The sequence below is a fragment of the Bubalus kerabau genome, chromosome 21, assembly GCF_029407905.1.
Source record: "Bubalus kerabau isolate K-KA32 ecotype Philippines breed swamp buffalo chromosome 21, PCC_UOA_SB_1v2, whole genome shotgun sequence".
NCBI classification, from domain to species: domain Eukaryota; kingdom Metazoa; phylum Chordata; class Mammalia; order Artiodactyla; family Bovidae; genus Bubalus; species Bubalus kerabau.
In genome coordinates, this window is record NC_073644.1 from 60,911,466 (window position 1) to 60,933,160 (window position 21,695).

General features: G+C 44.3%; 1 protein-coding gene across 4 annotated transcripts in view; it reads left to right on the forward strand.

Moving 5' to 3' along the window:
• The first annotated feature begins 792 nt into the window (after positions 1–792).
• Positions 793–21,695, forward strand: part of MALT1 (MALT1 paracaspase) — a 65,157-nt gene continuing 44,254 nt past the window's right edge. For 2 of the 4 annotated variants that reach the window (XM_055559681.1, XM_055559682.1), the window contains exons 1-2: positions 793–1,200; positions 15,318–15,484. In XM_055559681.1, the coding sequence (XP_055415656.1) occupies positions 926–1,200; positions 15,318–15,484 (442 nt within the window). In that variant the 5' untranslated portion in view covers positions 793–925. The remainder of the gene's footprint in view (positions 1,201–15,317; positions 15,485–21,695) is intronic. The other 2 variants (XM_055559683.1, XM_055559684.1) reach the window with 1 other exon arrangement.

Consider the following 21,695-nt stretch of genomic DNA (forward strand, 5'->3'; position numbering starts at 1 on the left):
TTGCTTGCTCGCTTTTGTCCCAAACTACTCTCTAGTTTTCAATGGGGCAATGGCCTGGAAGTGAAGGAAAGCGCGTGCAGGTGTCCCCTACGTTTGTCCTTTCATCTATTCTGGAGCTTTCCAAGGAAGGGCATCCAAAGTTGCCTGCTTTGATTTGGGACGTTTGTGGGTGGCAGTCTGACTCGGAGGAAACCAGATGATCCCTGCTAAAAAATCACTTCCAAGATCTAACTAAATACACCACAGCCCTGGGTTTTTTTTTTGTTTGTTTTTGTTTTTAAGTCTAGGCAGAGATTTCAGACAATTTCCATTAAGTATCTGTCTGGATCTCTAGCCCTACTTCCCTCGGCATTGCCATACATATCTAAGCCGAAAACGAGGACGCCTTCGCTGAGGTGGCCCAGCGCGGGCGCCGGTGTCACCGAGTCAGCCGAGCGCGCCTCTGCAGGAGCAGCCGGCCGGGCGACGGAAAGCCGCGCGCTCGCTCCTTGACGTGAGGCATTCCTCCTCCGGTAGCCTTGGGAAGCCCCTACGCCGCAGGCTTCCTCGTCGTAGAGCCGCCCAGGCGTAGTTCCTCCGCCGCTTCCTCCTCCACCTGCCACGGCCCGGCCCTTCCCGCCCAGCCCCGACTCCACCTCCCCGGCGTTTGAAGGGCGCGCCTCCGCGGCGACGGAGCTGAGGAGGCGGTGCAGGGAGGCGGGGCGGAGGGCGGAGGCGGCGCGCGCACGCGCGCAGTGGGCGGCCCCGCCCCCGCCGAGGCCCCGCCCCCGGAGCGGGGGGCGCCGCTGGCCAGTAGGGCTCCCTCAGGCAAACCGGTCTCGGCGGGGCGGGCAGCGGCGCTTCCTCCTCAGAGCTCCGCTCAGCGCCCTCCGCCTCGTCCTTCCGCCCCTGCCTCCGCAGCGCTGCGGCGAGCGGAAGGCGCGCGATGCGGCCGGCGGGAGCCGCGGCCGGCTTGGGATCGCCGGCGCGGGACCTGTCGCTGTGCGGGGAGCTGCTGCAGGCCCCGCCGCCCCTGACCTCGTCTCCGCCGACGGCCGCGCCCTCGGGGCCGCCGCTCCCCGCGGCAGCCGGCGCGACCCTCAGCCGCCTTCCGGAGCCGCTGCTACGGAGGCTCAGCGGGAGCTTGGACCGAGCGCCCGAGGGCCGGGGATGGAGGAGGCTGGCCGAGGTGGCGGGGAGTCGGGGGCGCCTCCGGCTCAGGTGCGGCCCCGGGACCCCGGGGGCGGTGGCGGGGTCACGTGGGGCGGGCTGGGGCGGGGGGCGCCGCGGGCTGGGGCGGACGCGGCGAAGGAGGGCTGGGGAGCCGCGGGGCCGCGCGAGTGGTGCAGGGGCCGCCAATGGGAAGGGGTGGGGGAACTTGAGTTGCCTTCCAGACGGAGACTCGGGACCCACAGAGGTTCTAGGTTGGACTCCGGTCGTCCATACCCTTTTCCTACTCTCCTCCTCTTGAGCTGAAAGAGATCGGGGTTAACCAAGAATACCAGGAAAGGTGTTTGGGGACCATTACGTTAGGGCGGTCATTCCAGAGAACTTCAAATGCGCAGACCTAGATGAAGACCCGAGGAAAGTTAGGTAGGGTTCGTGCAGGTAGAGAGATTGCAAAGGTGAAGGGTTTGAGATGAAGGAATTCGTGAGGCTTTAAGATCGAGAGAAGAAGGATGGTGGAAAAGTCTGAAACTTAAACTCCCCGTCTTCCTCCAGCAAACCCATTTGATTTCACCGTGAACATTCAAGTATAAGTAAGACCGTTTTCTTGGAACTTAACTTCAGGCTCTCAAGACTCCTTTACACGCTTAAGAATTATTGAAGACCCCAAAGATGGAATGGGTTCTGTATGTTACATGCATACAAACATAGATGGATATTAATTTACCATATTAGAAATTAAAGTTCAGAATTTTTTAATATTTAAAAAGAAAATTTATTGCATGTTAACAGAAATTACATGTTTTTATGGAAAAACAAACTTTTCCAAGACGAAAAATGTTAGGGAAAGTGGCATTGTTTGGCACTTTGAAAATCTCTTGAATGTCTTATCTTAATCCCAGAGAACCAGCATCTTTTGTGAGCTCCTACATGCAGTCTGTCACAGGTCAGGTAACACTGGACACTCCGATGTGCGTTTCTGAGAGAATGAGTGAGAAAGATCAATAAGATCTCAGAAGTATTTTGAAAAATTTTGACCTTGGAGATCCTGTGAAAAGGGTCTTAGGAACTGCAGTAGGGTTTCCCAGAGCACACTTGGGAAGATCACTGTTATGATTTGGGTCTGCCTTTGAATCCCTTAGCAGTTTTTTAACTTCTCTCATGCCTAAACTTTGCCTGTACTGTAATTATTTGTACATGTCTATAAACTCCTCGAGAACGGGAACTGTTAGTTAATATTCTATGTGTTACGCATAGAACTTCTCTTAGACATTCTATAAATCTGAATTGAGAGAGGAAAATTCACGCAAAAACCCATGCGAAATTATGTTTTTTAAGTGCCCAATTTTGGCAGAAAGTTTCAGAAGATAAAAAAGATGTCAAACATTTAGCTCGTACTCATAAAGGCTTCGGCTTCCCTGGTAGCTGAGCTGGTAAAGAATCTGCCTGCAATGCAGGAGACCCTGGTTCAATTCCTGGGTCAGAAAGATCCTCTGGAGAAGGGATAGGCTACCCACTCCAGTATTCTTAGGATTCCTTTGTGGCTCAGCTGGTAAAGAATCTGCCTACAATGCAGGAGACCTGGGTTCAATCCCTGGATTGGGAAGATCCCCTCGAGAAGGGAACGGCTACCCAGTCCTATATTCTGCTGCTGCTGCTAAGTCGCTTCAGTCGTGTCCGACTCTATGCGACCCCAGAAATGGCAGCCCACCAGGCTCCCCCGTCCCTGGGATTCTCCAGGCAAGAACACTGGAGTGGGTTGCCATTTCCTTCTCCAATGCATGAAAGTGAAAAGTGAAAGTGAAGTCACTCAGTTGTGTCCGATTCCTAGCGACCCCATGGACTGCAGCCCACCAGGCTCCTCCGTCCATGGGATTTTCCAGGCAAGAGTACTGGAGTGGGGTGCCATTGCCTTCTCCGAAGGAAGCCTCTAGCCTTCCATAAAGGGTTCTCCGAAGTGAGCACTCCTCTATTTGGCTATGAAGGACAGAGAAGAACCTCAGTAAGGCCCTGCCCCGATGAAGCGACTGATAGAATCAAAAAGTGGTGCTTAGCTGACATCAAGCAGAGATGTTACTTTGCCAACAAATGTCCATCTAGTCAAGGCTATGGTTTTTCCAGTGGTCATGTATGGATGTAAGAGTTGGACTGTGAAGAAAGCTGAGCGCTGAAGAATTGATGCTTTTGAACTGTAGTGTTGGAGAAGACTCTTGAGAGTCCCTTGGACTGCAAGGAGATCAGCCCTGGGTGTTCTTTGGAAGGAATGATGCTAAAGCTGAAACTCCAGTACTTTGGCCACCTCATGCGAAGAGTTGACTCGTTGGGAAAGACTGATGCTGAGAGGAATTGGAGGCAGGAGGAAAAGGGGACGACAGAGGATGAGATGGCTGGATGGCATCACTGACTCGATGGACGTGAGTTTGAGTGAACTCCGGGAGTTGGTGATGGACAGGGAGGCCTGGCGTGCTGCTATTCATGGGGTCACAAAGAGTCAGACACGACTGAGCAACTGAACTGACTGACTGACTGACCTGACATCAGGTGTTCAGTTTTCCTCCCCAAGCCTTCAGTTGCCTACATCCGTGCTAAGGTTGCTTCAGTCGTGTTCAACTCTTTCTGATCCTCTGGACTGTAGTCCTCCAGGCTCCTCTGTCCATGGGATTTTCCAGGCAAGAACACTGGAGTGGGTTGCCATGCCCTCCTCCAGGGGATCTTCCTGACCAAGGAAACAAACCCTTGTCTCTTGTATCTCCTGCATGGCAGGTGGATTCTTTACTCCTAGTGCCACCTGGGAAGCCCAGGCCTTCAGTTAAATTTTGTTACATAATGGTATTCACTTTGTTTGAGAACTAATGGAAAAATCAGAGGCCACTTCTCTGGTGAAGGGAGGGTAGAGAGAGGACAGTTGCCCAGCCAGAGGAGACAAGCTGCAAAGGGCATAAATTTGTGGATGCTGGGGATTTCACAGTAGGAAGTCTGCTGGAGACAGATGGAGTTGGACCAGGCTTCCAGGATGGTGAAGGTTAGCTCAGAGTAGGTTAGTTGTGCTGGGGAAAGTGGAGGCCACCCTGAAGGTTGGAGAACTGGAGAACATTAAGCTCAGATACCTATTGAGATCAAAAGAATTAAACTGACTTAGCAAAAGGTTAGCCCGGAGAACTTAGGAAGCTGGGGAATAACAGCTTTTCTATTGGGAAATAGATGCTTTTTCTTTTTAAGAGTGAAAGAGTTATTTTCATTGTTGTTGTTTAGCCATTTTAAAGTTATTTTCATACCGATGGCAAAAGAGCATCTATGATTTTAATAGTAAAAATTCCTAAAGGCATTTCTCTCTAGTGTCAAACCCAGGAACTACAGTGAGTCTAGTCCAAACGGATAGCAGTTCCCGGAGGATGTGCAGTGCTTTCCTCAGAGTCGCTGGTTCACAGACATAGAACCCCAAAAGGTTGCCTGTTCTGTTTCTTTCACCTTTTTTCCTCTATACAACTTGCTTCAGACCAGATAAGAATTTAATAAATAAGCCACAAGAGTTCTTTCTCAACTGACCATCAGGAATGAAGAATGTTCCCAGATGGTTGTTAGTGATTCAGGATGAATCCTTGCATATAGTTTAGCTTCCCAAAGCCATGTACATATGGGCATGCCTTAAATATAAACCCAGCCCTAGTTCCAGTCCAGTGTTGACTTTTCAGAAATGCACAACGTGAACATTGTGAGTTATGTTATATTTGGAGGCAAGATGAGGACCCTGGTCTGGGAGACAGCATTTCAGATGGCTCTGAGAAACTGCTCCCAGGAGACGAGGGAAGGAGCTAGCTTATATAGAAGTTTTGCAACAAAGGGCAGGCAGTATGAACATGAAAAGATTATTGTAAATTAAAGACAACCAAATGTCCCAAGTTATGGAATTTAGCGCTTTCTTATCTATGGGAAGGCTTCCCTGGTGGCTCAGCAGTAAAGAGTCTGCCTGCCAATGCAGGAGACACAGGTTTGATCCCTGGATTGGGAAGATCCTCTGGACAAGGAAACAGCAATCCACTCTAGTATTCTTGCCAGGGAAATCCCATGGACAGAGGAGCCTGGCAGACTATAGTCCATGGGGTCCCGAAGAACCCATGACTTGGTGACTAAACAGCCACAGCAAGATGTATGGGAAGATGCAGGAGTCTGGATTCAGCCAAGTGATCCCTTTGATATGCGCCTCAGCTGCCTGGGACCAGTGTCCTGTGTTTTCCTCATCGTTAGCTTCCTTTCCTGCAGTCTGGTGGCTGCTAGATGGCAGGTATTCTTTCCTGAGTCCCCTCGGCTCACCAGCACACCCTCCTTGGTGGCTGCAATTGCTGATGGCAGTGACATCTGGAAATATCCCATTTCCCACCACACTCAGCTAATACTGAACGTTGTCTGCTGTCAGTGTAGATAAGCACGGGTTCTGAGCACCTTGCCCAAGCTAGTGAATCCTGTGGGAGACATGGAACATTCTAGCCCCCAAGTGGCAGAGCTCTCAGGAGGCTCTAATGCCGTGTAAACTCCCAAGAAGGAGGGAGCTTAGAAATGGGGCTGTGGGACGTGGACCAGGGAAGGCAGTCAGCCACTGCTTATTTGCCAAAAGTATGGAAAGGGCTCTTTCAGCTATAAAATCCTGCCCCGAGCACTTTATGACAGATTTCCTGCCTATCTCTTCGGTCTCTGCCTCTTCATCTCCGGGTTTTGGAATGCCTGAGGGTTCAGGCATTGTATCTCTTGATCCGCACTTCTTCATCTAGTCCGTGCCTACCTTGGTGTTACCCTTAAGTCTCATGGCTTTACAGATGTATATTTATGTTCACTGCTCTCACTTCACACCTCCAACCCGTGTCTTCGCCTTGAACTCCCACTGGTGATCTCCCAGTGCAGGTCGTACGTGCAGCGCTCCTCTTGAATGACTGATAGGCATCTTAAATGCAGCGCATCCAAAACTCAGCACACCCTTCGCCGTAAACCTTTCTCTCCTGCATCTCAGCGAAGGGCAGCTACATCCATCCAGGTGCTCAGGCCAAAACCTGCAGTCGTTCCTGACTCCACTTCTCCCTGCCTCATCCACTGGGTCAGCATGTGCCTTCTGCCGGCCCTCCAGTGTGTGTCTGGAACCCAAGGTTCTCTGTGACCACACTGGGCCAGGCCACTGTTCTCTCTCATCTGTGCTGTTCCAGCAGCCGTCTAACTTCTCCTCTTTCTTTGCTCCCCACCCCAGTCTATTATCCTCAGAGCACGAAGAATCCTTCTTTGAAAACATTAAATCAGGTCTCATCCTCCCTTCCTTCAGAGCCCTCCCATTGACTTCTCTGTCTCAGTAAAAACACTGTTTAACTCCCGGTTAGCTCTTGAGTTGGCCAAAAAGTTTGTTCCCATTTTTCTGGCAGATGTTACTGGAAAACCCCAATAATTTTTTGGCCAACCCAAAAACATCTTCCTGGCTCTGCCCTAGTCACACGTGCTTTCTTGCCCTTCCTTGAAGACTGTAGGGCCTTTGGACTTGCTGTTTGCTCAGCCTGAGATGTTTGCCTTTATCTCTTCACGTGTTTGCTTAAAACTCACCTTCTCACAGAGAATGACAAATAGCATATGATATCAGATATCACTTATATCTGGAATCTTAAAAAGTATAATACAAATGAACTTATTTACAAAAACAGAAGTAGACCCACAGACAAAGAAAATAAACTTACGGTTACCAAAGAAGAAAGGAGGGAAGGATAAATTAGGATTTGAGGATTTAAATATATACTATCATACAGAAAGTAGCTAATCTACAAGGAGCTCTTGTATAGCACAGGGAACTATACTCGATATCTTATATTAACCTATATTGGAGGAGAATGTAGAGAAAAGAAATATATATTTGTATATTTATGTATAATTGAATCTCTTTGCTGTACCTCTGAAACACAGCATTGTTAATGAATTATAAGCCACTGGTAATCCAGTGGTTAAGACTCCAGACTTCTAATGCAAGGGGCACAGGTTCAATCCCCGGTCAGGGAACTAAGGTTCCACATGGCCACACGTGTGGCCAAAAAACCACAACAAAAAATGAAAAGAACATACCCCAATATAAAATGAGAAGTTTTAAAGTGACAAAAAAAGTTTTTAATTTAAAATTATTCAAATGAACTTATTTACAAAACAGAAATAGACTCTCAGATGTAGAAAACAGACTTGTGGTTACCAAAAGGGAAAGGAAGGAGGAGTAAATTTGGAGTTTGGGATTAAAATATACACACTACTATATATAAAATAGATAACCAACAAGGACCTACTGTATAGCACAGGGAACTATACTCAGTCTCTTATAATAATGGAGGAGAATGTGAAAAGGAATATATATTTGTATAATTACATATAATTGAATCACTTATCTGAAACTAGCATAGTATTGTAAATCAACTATATTTCAATGAAAATTTTAAAAACAAATAACATTGATTACATTTTTTAAAAAAAGGTCACCTCAGTGAGGTCTCCAGATCACACTGTTTAAAATCATCTCCTCCATCCGCTCTAGCATTACCTGTCCCCTTGCTTTGCTTTGTTTTTCTCCAAAACACTTATGACCACAGGACGGATGAACACACAGACCTCTGTCCCTCTTCTCTAGAAAAATCTGGGAGGATGGGGGATTTTGTTTGCTGCTGTAGTCTCAATCCCTGGCAAAAATGGCCTGTTTTAGGTGATTAATAAGTAGTTATTGAATTAATGAATAAGCATTCTAAAGTATAAATGTACCAAGAAGAGAAGCAAATGACTGTAAAAGCAGTACTAAGGTTTGTACCCTGAACGGTGTAAAATATGTTCTATTTGATTACATATTTTTAAAAGTAAAATATAGTTTTATTTTAAAAAGAACAAGGTAAACCAAATGTGTCTGCATTAAACAATATAAAAAGTTCATTGAAAAAAAAAGTTCAGAGGTTTCCAATTCCACATTTCAACTAACCTTAAAGAAATTACAACTTGGTGCATTGGTAGTACCAAATAAAAATATCTATAATTATCTGAAAAAAAAATACAGAATTTTTTTTTAAGCAAAGTCTATTTGTTTCAGTAAGAAAACATTGTTTTTAATTAAATCAGATTAGGGCTGGTAGAAACCACTTCAAAGCATAGCCTTACAGGAATGTAACTAAAAAAAGGAAGGAAAGAAATATTGAGTATATATAGACCTCATCTTAGCTGATAGCTGGTGCCCATGTGGAAAAATCAGTAAAAGGAAAAGAGATAGAGCACCTTGTTTTTCTCCAATGCCTTTTGTATTGAAAGAGAAGTTGTCGTCTGCTTCAATGTGATTTTTCTTCATTTGGGTGGGGGGAAGTAAAATGGTTTTTAATTCTCTCCATAGCAATATAAAGATTAATTAAAGCATCATTTGGCTGCATTTGACAAGATGACATCTTTATTTCTTATATCAGATCTTGATAACCTTTATGAATCATAAAGTGTTACACATAAAGCATCCTTGTTTTTATAAATTTCATATTATAATTATTTGAAAAATTGGTAATACTTATGTTGAATCCAATACTAGTTCCTTATTTCAGGCATTACCTGGACTAGTACAAAAACACTTTACAAAATAGAGGATCGACAGGCATCTTCAGCTTTTGTTTTTGCAATCATCACAATTACCATTATTTCGTAAAAGAAAGGACACTTTGACACTTAAAAATAAGAAAGACAGTCTTAGAGTAAAAGACGGTCTTATTGTCCTTACTTTTATGATTTCACCATGGACTTCAGGTTGTGCCTCCAAAACTGGAAACAGTTGACCTGGAACATTATTGTTGACATTTTAACAAGGATTAGTTTTTAGTTTAGTTCAGTTGCTCAGTCATGTCCAATTCTTTGCGACCCCATGCATTGCTGCATGCCAGGCCTCCCTGTCCATCACCAACTCCCGGAGCTTGCTCAAACTCATGTCCATCGAGTCGGTGATGCCATCCAACCATCTCATCCTCTGCTGTCCCCTTTTCCTCCTGCCTTCAATCTTTCCCAGCATCAGGATCTTTTCCAATGAGTCAGTTCTTCCCATCAGGTGGCCAAATTATTGGAACTTCAGCTTCAGCATCAGGCCTTCCAATGAATATTCAGGACTGATTTCCTTTAGGATTGACTGGTTTGATCTCTTTGCAGTCCAAGGGACTCTGAAGAGTCTTCAGCACCACAGTTCAAAAGCATCAATTCTTCAGCACTCAGCTCTCTTTATGGTCCAACTCTCACATCCATACATGACTACTGGAAAAACCATAGCTTTGACTGGACAGACCTTTGTTGGCAAAGTAATGTCTCTGCTTTTTAATATGCTGTCTAGGTTGGTCATAGCTTTTCTTCCAAGGAGTAAGCATCTTTTAATTTCATGGCTGCAGTCACCATCTGCAGTAATTTTGGAGCCCAAGAAAATAAAGTCTGTTAGTTTCCATTGTTTCCCCATCTGTTTGCCATGAAATGATGGGACCAGATGCCATGATCTTAGTTTTCTGAATGTTGAGACTCTTTCTTTTCACTCTCCTCTTTCACTTTCATCAAGAGGCTTTTTAGTTCCTCTTCACTTTCTGCCATAAGGGTGGTGTCATCTGCATATCTGAAGTTATTGCTATTTCTCCTGGAAATCTTGATTCCAGCTTGTGCTTCTTCCAGCCCAGGGTTTCTCATGATGTACTCTGCATATAAGTTAAATAAGCAGGGTGACAATATACAGCCCTGACATACTCCTTTTCCTATTTGGAATCAGTCTGTTGTTCATGTCCAGTTCTAACTGTTGCTTCCTGACCTGCATTTAGATTTCTCAGGAGGCAGGTCAGGTGGTCTGGTATTCCTACCTCTTTCAGAATTTTCCACAGTTTATTGTGATCCACACAGTCAAAGGCTTTGACATAGTCAATAAAGCAGAAGCAGATGTTTTTCTGGATCTTTCTTGCTCTTTCTTTGATCCAGCAGATGTTGGCAATTTGATCTCTGGTTCCTCTGCCTTTTCTAAATCTAGCTTGAACATCTGGAAGTTCACATTTCTCGTACTGTTGAAGCCTGGCTTGGAGAAGTTTGAGCATTGTTTGCTAGTGTGTGAGATGAGTGCAATTGTGCGGTAGTTTGAACATTCTTTGGGATTGCCTTTCTTTGGGATTGGAATGAAAACTGACCTTTTCCAGTCCTGTGGCCACTGCTGAGTTTTCCAAATTTGCTGGCATCTTGAGTGCAGCATTTTCACAGCATCATCTTTTAGGATGTGAAATAGCTTAACATGGATATAGTATTAAATATACAAATTTTTAGCTAGAATGCTAGTGATAGTAAGCTTTAGAGGATACCTTCAGGTTACCAAAACAGTAGCTCCTCAAAAAAATTTTTTAAGGAAAAGCTAAAACAGTTTTAGAAATAAGCATAACTGAGAAATTAACCTTAGTATTCTTTTAATATTCCCATTTTTTTAATATAATAAGAGCTAAATTTTATTGAGTGTTTTTTTTTACTGTTTTGCAAGTCATTTATTACATTTTAGTTACAAGCTACATATTAATATCAGTCTAACCCAAAAGGCAAGCAAGCAAGAAAAAAATTATGGGCCACTGACCATGTGCCAGACCCCATGATTCGATGACCACAATCACACTCTGAGTTACGGTGAACATCACTTTCAAATAAGCAATCTTAGACTTTAAAACCACCTGCAGTTCTCAGGCCAGTAAGTCTTGGAGATGGGATTCAGAAGACCCACCAGGTTAGACCTCGCAGTCTCTGTAGAAAATCAGCTGCCCCTGCCACTTGCCTCCCAGTTTCACTGAGGGGTTGAGGGTGTCACCAGTCTAGTTTGAGATTAAAATGTAAAGGAAGAATCAAATAACTGGAATCTGAACTTTGTAATTCCCGAATTACACAGTTTTTGAACTGGAAAGGAATTTGGAGATTTTCTAGTCCAAGGGCCCTTCTTTATAGAGGAAGCAAATGAAACTCACAGAGGAAAACTGATCGATTCAATTGAGTGCTTATTATTTGGCACATACTGTGCTAAGTACTTTTTACATGGATTGCCTAAATTAATTCTAACAATCCTATGAGGTAGAATATTAGTGCTGAAGTTACTTTGGTTGGATGCATGTTTTCCTTTATGAAATAACCAACCTTACCACAGAATTATAAATCTTGGGTGACCATTATATTGTATAAAAGCTATGGTAGCCTTTTACTAAAACTGGTCAAAATGAATGTGGATTAAGAATATTTTAAGCCAAATGAAAGCTTGCTCACCTTGTCCCTGCCACAGCTGGGGTACCATGTTCATGTTTGACCCCGTCCATCCAGGGTTCCAGACATTTCAATTATGATTAAAATTCACTCAATAGTCTTTAAGTTATGAATGATTAATATGGGCCAGACAAAATTTTAGGTATTGAGGAATTAAGAAGACATATATTGGGTTGGCCAAAAAGTTTGTTTGGGTTTTTCCATAAGATGTTACAAGAGAGGGCGGCTGCTGGAAGCCCTGAGGCACAGGTGTTCTGGGTTGAGGGCCTTGCACTGAAGTTGGACCCAAGGAGGTGAAACGGAAGATGTTCGAGAATGGTGATCTCCATACAGAACTTCCTCATCTGTGTGGCCCTGCTGTGAGTCACCCCTTTTATCTTAAGGAAGTTGGGCAGTATAGGAAGACTGAACATCACATATGAATGAATGGAATGAAGAGCTTGGTTGCAGTTTCTACTCCTATCTGCAGATGAATAGGCCCAGGAAGATGTTAAGAGACTTTGATTGAGTGGATATAAAATTTCTACTTGTTAAGAACAAGTCAATTGACTCTGGTAACTGACCTTTATAGCTGAAAGATAAAAACTGTTTGGGAAGTACGAAGAGATATCTTATGGTCATCAGTTCAGTTCAGTTCAGTTCATTTCATTCGCTCAGTCGTGTCCAACTCTTTGCGACCCCCTGAATTGCAGCACGCCAGGCCTCCCTGTCCATCACCAACTCCCGGAGTTTACCCACACTCGTGACCATCAAGTCGGTGATGCCATCCAGCCATCTCATCCTCTGTCATCCCCTTCTCCTCCTGCCCCCAAGCCCTCCCAGCATCAGGGTCTTTTCCAATGAGTCAACTCTTCGCATCAGGTGGCCAAAGTATTGGGGTTTCAGCTTCAGCATTAGTCCTTCCAATGAACAGCCAGGACTGATCTCCTTTAGGATGGACTGGTTGGATCTCCTTGGAGTCCAAGGGACTTTCAAGAGTCTTCTCCAACACCACAGTTCAAAAGCATCAATTCTTCGGCGCTAAGCTTTCTTCACAGTCCAAAACCTCACATCCATACATGACCACTGGAAAAACTATAGCCTTGATTAGAAGGACCTTTGTTGGCAAAGTAATGTCTCTGCTTTTTAATATGCTATCTAGGTTGGTCATAACTTTCCTTCTGAGGAGTAAGCGTCTTTTAATTTCATGGCTGCAGTCACCATCTGCAGTGATTTTGGAGTCCCAAAAAATAAAGTCTGACACTGTTTCCCCATCTGTTTGCCATGAAGTGATGGGCCCAGATGGCATGATCTTAGTTTTCTGAATGTTGAGCTTTAAGCCAACGTTTTCACTCTCCTCTTTCACTTTCATCAAGAGGCTTTTTAGTTCTTCTTCACTTTCTGCCATAAGGGTGGTGTCATCTGCATATCTGAGGTTATTGAGATTTCTCCCTGCAATCTTGATTCCAGCTTGTGCTTCTTCCAGCCTAGGGTTTCTCATGATGTATTCTGCATATAAGTTAAATAAGCAGGCTGACAATATACAGCCTTGACATACCCCTTTTCCTATTTGGAATCAGTCTGTTGTTCATGTCCAGTTCTAGCTATTGCTTCCTGACCTGCATTCAGATTTCTCAGGAGGCAGGTCAGGTGGTCTGGTATTCCCATCTCTTTCAGAATTTTCCACAGTTTATTGTGATCCACACAGTCAAAGTCTTTGACATAGTCATTAAAGCAGAAGCAGGTGTTTTTCTGGAACTCTCTTGCATTTTCGATGATCCAGAGGATGTTGGCAATTTGATCTCTGGTTCCTCTGCCTTTTCTAAAACCAACTTGAACATGTGGAATTTCACAGTTCACGTATTGCTGAAGCCTGGCTTGGAGAATTTTGAGCATTACTTTGCTAGCGTGTGAGATGAGTGCAATTGTGCGGTAATTTGAGCATTCTTTGGCATTGCCTTTCTTTGGGACCGGAATGAAAACTGACCTTTTCCAGTCCTGTGGCCACTGCTGAGTTTTCCAAATTTGCTGGCATCTTGAGTGCAGCACTTTCACAGCATCATCTTTCAGGATTTGAAATAGCTCAACTAGAATTCCATCACCTCCACTAGCTTTGTTCGTAGTGATGCTTTCTAAGGCCCACTTGACTTCACATTCCACGATGTCAGGCTCTAGGTGAGTGATCACACCATCGTGATTATCTGGGTCATGAAGATCTTTTTTGTACAGTTCTTCTGTGTATTTCTGCCACCTCTTCTTAATATCTTCTGCTTCTGTTAGGTCCATACCACTTATGTCCTTTATCGAGCCCATCTTTGCATGAAATGTTCCCTTGGTATCTCTAATTTTCTTGAAGAGATCTCTAGTCTTTCCCATTCTGTTGTTTTCCTCTATTTCTTTGCATTGATCACTGAGGAAGGCTTTCTTATCTCTCCTTGCTATTCTTTGGAACTCTGCATTCAGATGCTTATATCTTTCCTTTTCTCCTTTGCTTTTGGCTTCTCTTCTTTTCACAGCTATTTGTAAGGCCTCCTCAGACAGCCATTTTGCTTTTTTGCATTTCTTTTTCTTGGGGAGGGTCTTGATCCCTGTCTCCTGTACAGTGTCACAAACCTCCGTCCATAGATCATCAGGCACTCTATCAGATCTAATCCCTTAAATCTATTTTTCACTTCCCCTGTTTAATCATAAAGGATTTGATTGAGGTCATACCTGAATGGTCTAGTGGTTTTCCCTACTTTCTTCAATCTAAGTCTGAATTTGGCAATAAGGAGTTCGTGATCTGAGACACAGTCAGCTCCTGGTCTTGTTTTTGTTGAATGTATAGAGCTTCTCCATCTTTGGCTGCAAAGAATGGTCATAATACTCCCTTATACCTGTGATATTCAGCCTTGACGAATGTTGGTGTAGTTATGCATGATGTCAAACTCCATTTTTCTAGCAAGTATTAATTATAAGGGAATTATGTCTACCACCCTCCCAGAAAAGGATATAGAACAACCCAAACGAACTTTTTGGCCAATCCAGTGTATGATAGGGTTTCTGTTTGCAAGTAGTACTTTTATCTAGTTGAGTAAAGAAGACATGGCAGCCCACTCCAGTATTCCTGCCTGGGAAATCCCATAGACAGAGGAGCCTGGTGGGATACGGTCCATGGGGTCGCAAAGAGTCAGAAGAGTCTTAGCAACTAAACAACAACAAAAAGAAGACATGCTTATGAAAGAAAAGTGCATGGCTTTAAGGCAAAATGTGTCCAATAGAGCAAGGGTCTGCCAACAACAGCCTGTGGGCCATATTCAGAGCACGGTCTGTTTTAGTATAGCTCATGAGCCAAGAACATTTTTTTATATTTAAAATATTATAAAACAAAAACAAGGTGCAGCAAAGACCCTGCTGCTGCTGCTGCTGCTGCTAAGTCACTTCAGTCGTGTCCGACTCTGTGCGACCCCATAGACTGCAGCCCACCAGGCTCCCCCGTCCCTGGGATTCTCCAGGCAAGAACACTGGAGTGGGTTGCCATTTCCTGCTCCAAAGCATGAAAGTGAAAAGTGAAAGTAAAGTCGCTCAGTCATGTCCGACTCTGTGTGACCCCATGGACGGCAGCCCACCAGGCTCCTCCATCCATGGGATTTTCCAGGCAAGAATACTGGAGTGGGGTGCCATCGCCTTCTCCTGGGGCCCATATAAAGCCTAAAATATTTACAACGTGGCATGTTACAGGAAAAGTTTGCCAACTTCTGCTGTACAAGGTGAGCATCATCAGGAGACTAAAGGGACGGCAGCCGTTTGTCCTGTAAACCATTTTCCACCACTCGACTGTTTATTCCCTGCCACACCCTCGATGGGGCCAAACGCATATAGCAGGCAGATCGCACTGAATAAAGGGTGCTGACCTGACTTAAATCTGTCATTGGCAGTTGTCTCGACTTGGAGCAGTGTTCTCTCAAGGTCCTGGAGCCTGAAGGCAGCCCCAGCCTGTGTTTACTGAAGCTGCTGGCTGAGAAGGGCTGTACGGTCATGGAGCTGAGCGACTTCCTGCAGGCCATGGAGCACACCGAGGTCCTTCAGCTTCTCAGCCCCCCAGGTAGGCCTTCCCCGTGAGCACGTTCTCCAGGAGGTCAAGGAGGCCAACTCAGAGGGAAGTGTCTCATTTGACCAGATGAATTGTGTGAAGTATTGTTGGAACATGTACACATATGGAGCCTCATTTATTCCCCTGGGTTGAGACTAAAGAACGCATAAAAAGCAAATACAATACAAAAACTTCAGTTGGATTGTTTTTCAAAAAAAAAAAACAGCTATAGAAGACATTTTGGGGACAGTTGAAACAACTTGAATACAACATACATGTTAGATATTAGAGAATTACTATGTGATGATGGTGGTGTCATTCTGTAGAAGAATGTCTTTATTCCAAGGAGGTGCATGTGAAAGTGTTGAGGGGTAAGGTTTCTATAACTTATGTTGAAATAGTGCAGCCAAGAAAGCAAATACACATGTATTTATTTATGTGTATGTATGTGAACGAGATAAAGTATGACAGGTGTTTATTGTTGAAGTTTTTTGCCAACCAGCATGGTGCTTTTGAAATGTTGAGTAACTCAACCAAATGAGTTACATTTTTTTTCCCCTGAATATACCAATATTGAGTGAAGTTGCTCATTTCCAAGGTCAGATGTGATGAATAGGAAACAGTCCTTCCTTTCCACAGCTGTGGGTGGAGTTGGTCAGTTACCATGACGTCAGCAGGAGGGACCATGTCATCCAGGTCATGGGACAGTAGCCACACTGCAGACCTTTCTCAGGGACGTGGGAAATTAGGGACACGTGGTATAGAGGCGTACTGTGAAGTACATGTACCAGAAACCTCAGTGCAGGTTGCCGTAATAAAGGGAGTATTTTGGTTCCATCAAAAAGTCTTGCAGCAATTTCGGCTTCAGGAAAGGCAGGGGGCAGCCCTGTTTCCAAGAAGGTGGAATTCGTCTCTGCCCTTCCTTTCCTGTCATTGACTTCCTCCCAGGACTGACTTTTTACATAGTCATAAGGTGTCTACTAGCTGTTCCTGGCATTTATCCTTGTCTCAGCAAAAATCATTGGATTCTCTAGCAAGTTAACTGATTTTGGTCATGTGCCCATCATCCCTGCACCTGTCACCACCGACGCGATGGAATGTGCCAGTTCACCTGGCGGAGAACCAGGAGGGAGTGGGTTAATCAGCTTGCCAGAAATTGTCTTGTCTCATGGATCACCAGACAAGACAAAACTGGGTGCTGCAGGGTGAGGATGGGGAACTGAGAACTCTACTACAATGGACCCTGGATTGTAAGCCAAGAAGCTTGGACTCTCAGGTTATCCCCTGCTTTTCCAGGCCAAGTGCAGGTGATGAAACAGCCTCCTATAAACACCTCCTCTGTGTTACCGACTATATCGAACGCTTGATGAGTGTTTCTCAGGGCCTTTTCTCAGAAGAGGCCTGGTTAGGAATAACTGGCTGCTAACGCAGGTCCCGTCTAGATGCAGATGCTCTCCGTCACCAAACAGTAAACCAGTCCTTCAGGTGACGTTCACTAATGTTTATATCCCCAGTGTCTCAGAAGTGCCCAGGCGTTGTGGTGATTGAAATCTACCAGCCTAGGGCACTCGGCTATAAAGTTCTGCTTTATAGAATACCAGGGCCTGTGAAAACTTAAGAAACTTCTGTGGGTATAAATATAACATCTCATTAGGTTTTTCAGCAATTGCACTTAATGACCCTGTCAAGTCTATAAAATGAGAGTAAGTGTTGTTTACCTCGCAGATTTGGGGGAGCTGCGGAGATGAGGCTGTGTTGACCTGTATGTAGGAGGCTGCACACTCATCTCATGGTTTGTCTTGTGATCGCTGGCCTGAGATTGAAGGTTTTCAGGTTTTCTGTGTGTGAATCGGGGTGGACTGAAATGGAGTCACATATTTATTTGTGTATATAGATATGCCTGAAAGTTTCAACTATTTTCTATTTTGATGTGATAAGCCAGCAGCAGCCAGTACAGCACCATCCTAATAAACCAGTCATCATCTTTGGAAAAATCTCTGTTTCTGCCCTTTGTGTTTCTCTCCAAGTAGTAAGATCAGCGCTCTGCCATCAGTATCGGCTTGTGCAAGTCATTCACATTTTAGGCCTATAGGCTTTTGCAGTTATACGCTGGGGCTTTTTCACATTTGAGGGGAGACTAGGAAAAAGAGAGCAGTTTCTGCATTACCAGTGAGGCACTATTTCTGTGCAGTTTTATGTTGGATTAGCCTTACATTAGAAATTGGTTGTTACTTGAATGTTCATTGTTGATTTAAGAGGAAATAGTTGGGAATCTAAAAAAACTCCGTAATTTACAGTTAGCTTTCCTCCTGAATCTTATGTGAATAATCTAAAACTTACTGTATTTACATGTGTTAGAATATAGAAATTTAAGAATTAAAGAAGAACTTGAATATTTCAATAGGGACATTGAGAATAAAAACCATTGTAATTAAGAATGCAAGCCCTGATAGAATCAGCTTAATGTGGGATTTTGTTCACTCAGTCAACCTTGCTGTACTCTAATACTTGTGCTATTCCAGGCATTGCGCGTGGTATTGTGAATTCAGAGATGACTAAGACAGGAGTTCTTGCGCGTTCAAAACTCATCATCTAGGAGGGAAGACAAACATGTAATTCATCAAATCCAGTGTAATCGTAAAACAAGTATAAATAAATCTCCAGTTTTTCCTTTTCAGTGTGTTCCTGAATCTTGGTGAAAATACAAAGTGGGAATATTCTAATATTTTCTCTTTTTTTGATAATGCAGTCTCATAAGAGGATATTAGTTCTTATTCCACAAAAAAATCTGATGACTTTTCTCTGATTGTCCTTATAGAGAGCTCTGGTTTGAGAGACCAAGATGCTGTAAAGCTCCAAATAGGCCTCTCAGGCCTAAATACAAGGAGAAGGGGAGACTTCAGGTTTATTTTAGTCTGAGTTTGCCATATTCTATTCCCGTTGTTTGTGGGAAGAAGCACAGATGGCCATAGGAGATGGCTATGGTACCGGACTTCTCGGATGTCTTTGTTTTGGTGGCCCAGACGTAGATGGGGAGGGCTCCCCCATCTCTTACTGCAACAGTTGCCTTGATGAGGAGCTAACTTCTGTGGTTGTTCATTTGAGGTCTAAGCCAAGGGTTACGCACGCCCAAATTCTTGTGCTCTATGGGCTCGGATACCTGATATATTTTGCAGAAGATTGTGATTTATCCTCTTCTGCCTTCCAGTTGGGTTTCTCCACAGCACATAGGTTGGCCAGCTTGCCTCTTAGACTAGTCTAGTCTGCACTTTATGTTAGAGAAATGGCTTTTGATTTTTATGAATGGACGGTGTCCATCCGCATTGTCCAGCTCTGACTCACTGTTTTCCTATTTTTATTCCTCTAGGCATTTCAGGGGAAATTGGAGAAGGGCAGGGACATTAAATGAATTCACTGAAACTGTTTTGAACCAGAAGTCTGTAATGATTTTTCAGACCTTTTTTTTTTTTTTTTTAATTAAAGGGTCAAAGATCCTGGTCTCAAAACAACCACGATTAGCATCTGTAGCCTTGGCAAACACAAATAAACCTAGATGTGCTATTTGAGATGTTTTTGTCTTGAGTGCAGAGGTATAAGCACCGTCCATTAGGGTTCTGTTTTAAGAGAACCCGTTTGAGTGCAGACTGATCAGCTCTATCAGCTAGGGTCATGCTCATCACGAGATTTGTTGCCAAGGAAGCCATGCTCTGACCTGGAATCGACTAAGCAGGGGCTGGAGGGTGGGGGACGTTTAGAGAGAATTATTGTGTCACACGGACTTCCCAGGTGGCGCTAGTGGTAAAGAACCTTCCTGGTGATGCAGGAGCGGTAAGAGACCTACGTAGGGTTGCAGTAGATGGACCCCAGGGCTCTTTCTGCTCCAGTTTTGTGATGCTGCCATTTTATTTCATTCTTACATAAAAGGAGCTTTGCCGCGGGTACATTTCAGCCATGCTGGCAGAGTCACGTGGTTTCACTGAGGTCTTTTCCATTCTTCCCCACTCCTTTTTCATGTCAATTCATTTTTCTTCTTTAATTCCCTGTCACATACTCATGGTTACGTTTCTGATATCAATTTTATTTTTTATTACTTTCATTGTCTGTAAGATAAGAGCAAAGATGGCTATTATTCCAGTTTCCAAGATACCTCTATTTCACGTTTTTATCTTCACAGTTCTGTGAAGGACCAAAGCAGGACTGTCCTTTACATCTAAATTTTAAATGTGAGCACACAGTTATGTGGAAAAGGAGATTATCGGAAGTTATCATTTGGCCAAAATCACAGTTGGTTTTGACAAAAGTAGGATCAGAACCTGGCCTGGACTCATTGTCATCTCCAATAATGCTAGGAAGATTCTAGATTGTTCGGGAAGCTTAACTACAGATTATCATACTCAATTCCCTCTTTGACCTACTGACCTCAGTTTTTTTCTTCTTGACAAGTTAAAAAGTACTCAGGTACTGCTGCTTCAGCTGCTGCTGCTAAGTCACTTCAGTCGTGTCTGACTGTGCGACCCCATAAACAGCAGCCCACCAGGCTCCCCCGTCCCTGGGATTCTCCAGGCAAGAACACTGGAGTGGGTTGCCATTTCCTTCTCCGATGCATGAAAGTGAAAAGTGAAAGTGAAGTCGCTCAGTCATGTCTGACTCTTCGCAACCCCATGGACTGTAGCCTACCAGGCTCCGCTGCCCATGGGATTTTCCAGGCAAGAGTACTGGAGTGGGGTGCCATTGCTTTCTCCACTCAGGTACTAGATCTTACTTATAAGGGACTCATCTTGTTTCATGAACAACAGAAATTCCTGAAAGCGGGATGTTAAGAAGGAAAAAGAGGAAAAACTGGAAGGAAGATTAAGAAAGTGGGGAAACAGAAGGGGAGTGCTGGTGAGGGCTGGGAGGGTGGGCTTCCATGCCAGGACACTGCAGGGAGCTGGTGGCGTGGCAGCATGAGCAGAGTGAGCTGGGAGACCAGGTTTAGCCGCAGCAGACACAAATGACAATTGACCTGTAGGAGGAAAGGGCATGGACACACACTGCTTGTGTAATGAGGGAAAATTGTTAAAGGAAGAGGGATGATGTTTATTGTGGGACTCTCTGGGGTGCTTTTCAGTAATAGCCTGCTGCTGCTGCTAAGTCACATCAGTCGTGTCTGACTCTGTGCGACCCCGTAGACGGAAGCCCACCAGGTTCCTCTGTCCCTGGGATTCTCCAGGCAAGAATACTGGAGTGGGTTGCCACTTCCTTCTCCAAGTAATAGCCTACAAACGCTCAAAATAAAACCTCGAAGGGAGGGTTTTAAATGGAAGGTGGTGGAAACGGTTTTTTTGGTTCATGGCCTCTGAAAATAGATGCACCGTAATGTACACAATAGATCTATTCCTGGAAAAGTTGTGAGTTGCATCAGCGTCAAGGGCTTTGTAAGAGAGAATAAGGCAAAGGGAGCCGATGAGGAATCCCTCTGTCAAGTCAAGAATCACCCCTGTTTATCTATGTAGCAATTCCAGCAGGGGTTTTATTGTTACATATCTTGAACCGGTTGTTCTACACAGGTGTGTGTGTTGAAAGCACAATCCTCGTGTGCCATCAGACCCAGTCAGATTGTCCCCACCTTACAGGAAATCAAGTAACTTCTTTGACTTCTTTGCAGATGTTATCTGAAAATAGGCTTGTTTGCCAGGAAACTGCGATCACCCTTTAAAATAGAGCTTTCATTTGTGTGCCTGTGAACACCCTCCCGAGAGCTCTGCGCCATCTCCCCTCCCGACTTTGTTTCAGCACCTTCTAGCGGGCACTGCACGAGGGTGGTTAGAGGTGACCACCGTTCCCTGTCATGCACGCACACACGACGTGGGAGGAAGGAAACATATGTGGTTGAAACATGGGAGGTATTGTGACTTCTCTCTTTACTCCTCACCCAGGGCGGTTTTCAAATCACACTTTGCCTTTCAGTTCTCAGTCTTTGAAGCAATAAATAATAAAGACATGTCTTTACTTGCTTCCTGAAGACTTAGACAACTAAAACTGTTGGCACAGGACCAGTGTATACACTGTGAGCTTGAATGTCTGTTAAAAGTTACTTAGTCTTGTCTCCCACAAAGGACGCTTCTGGAACATCCTGGTCACATGGCCTGCTTCGACTAAAGTTATTCATTGCTTTTTAAGACCCTCTAAAGAGAAAGATTTTCAGTTTCTTCTTTCTCCTCTCTTGTCTCTTTGTGTAATA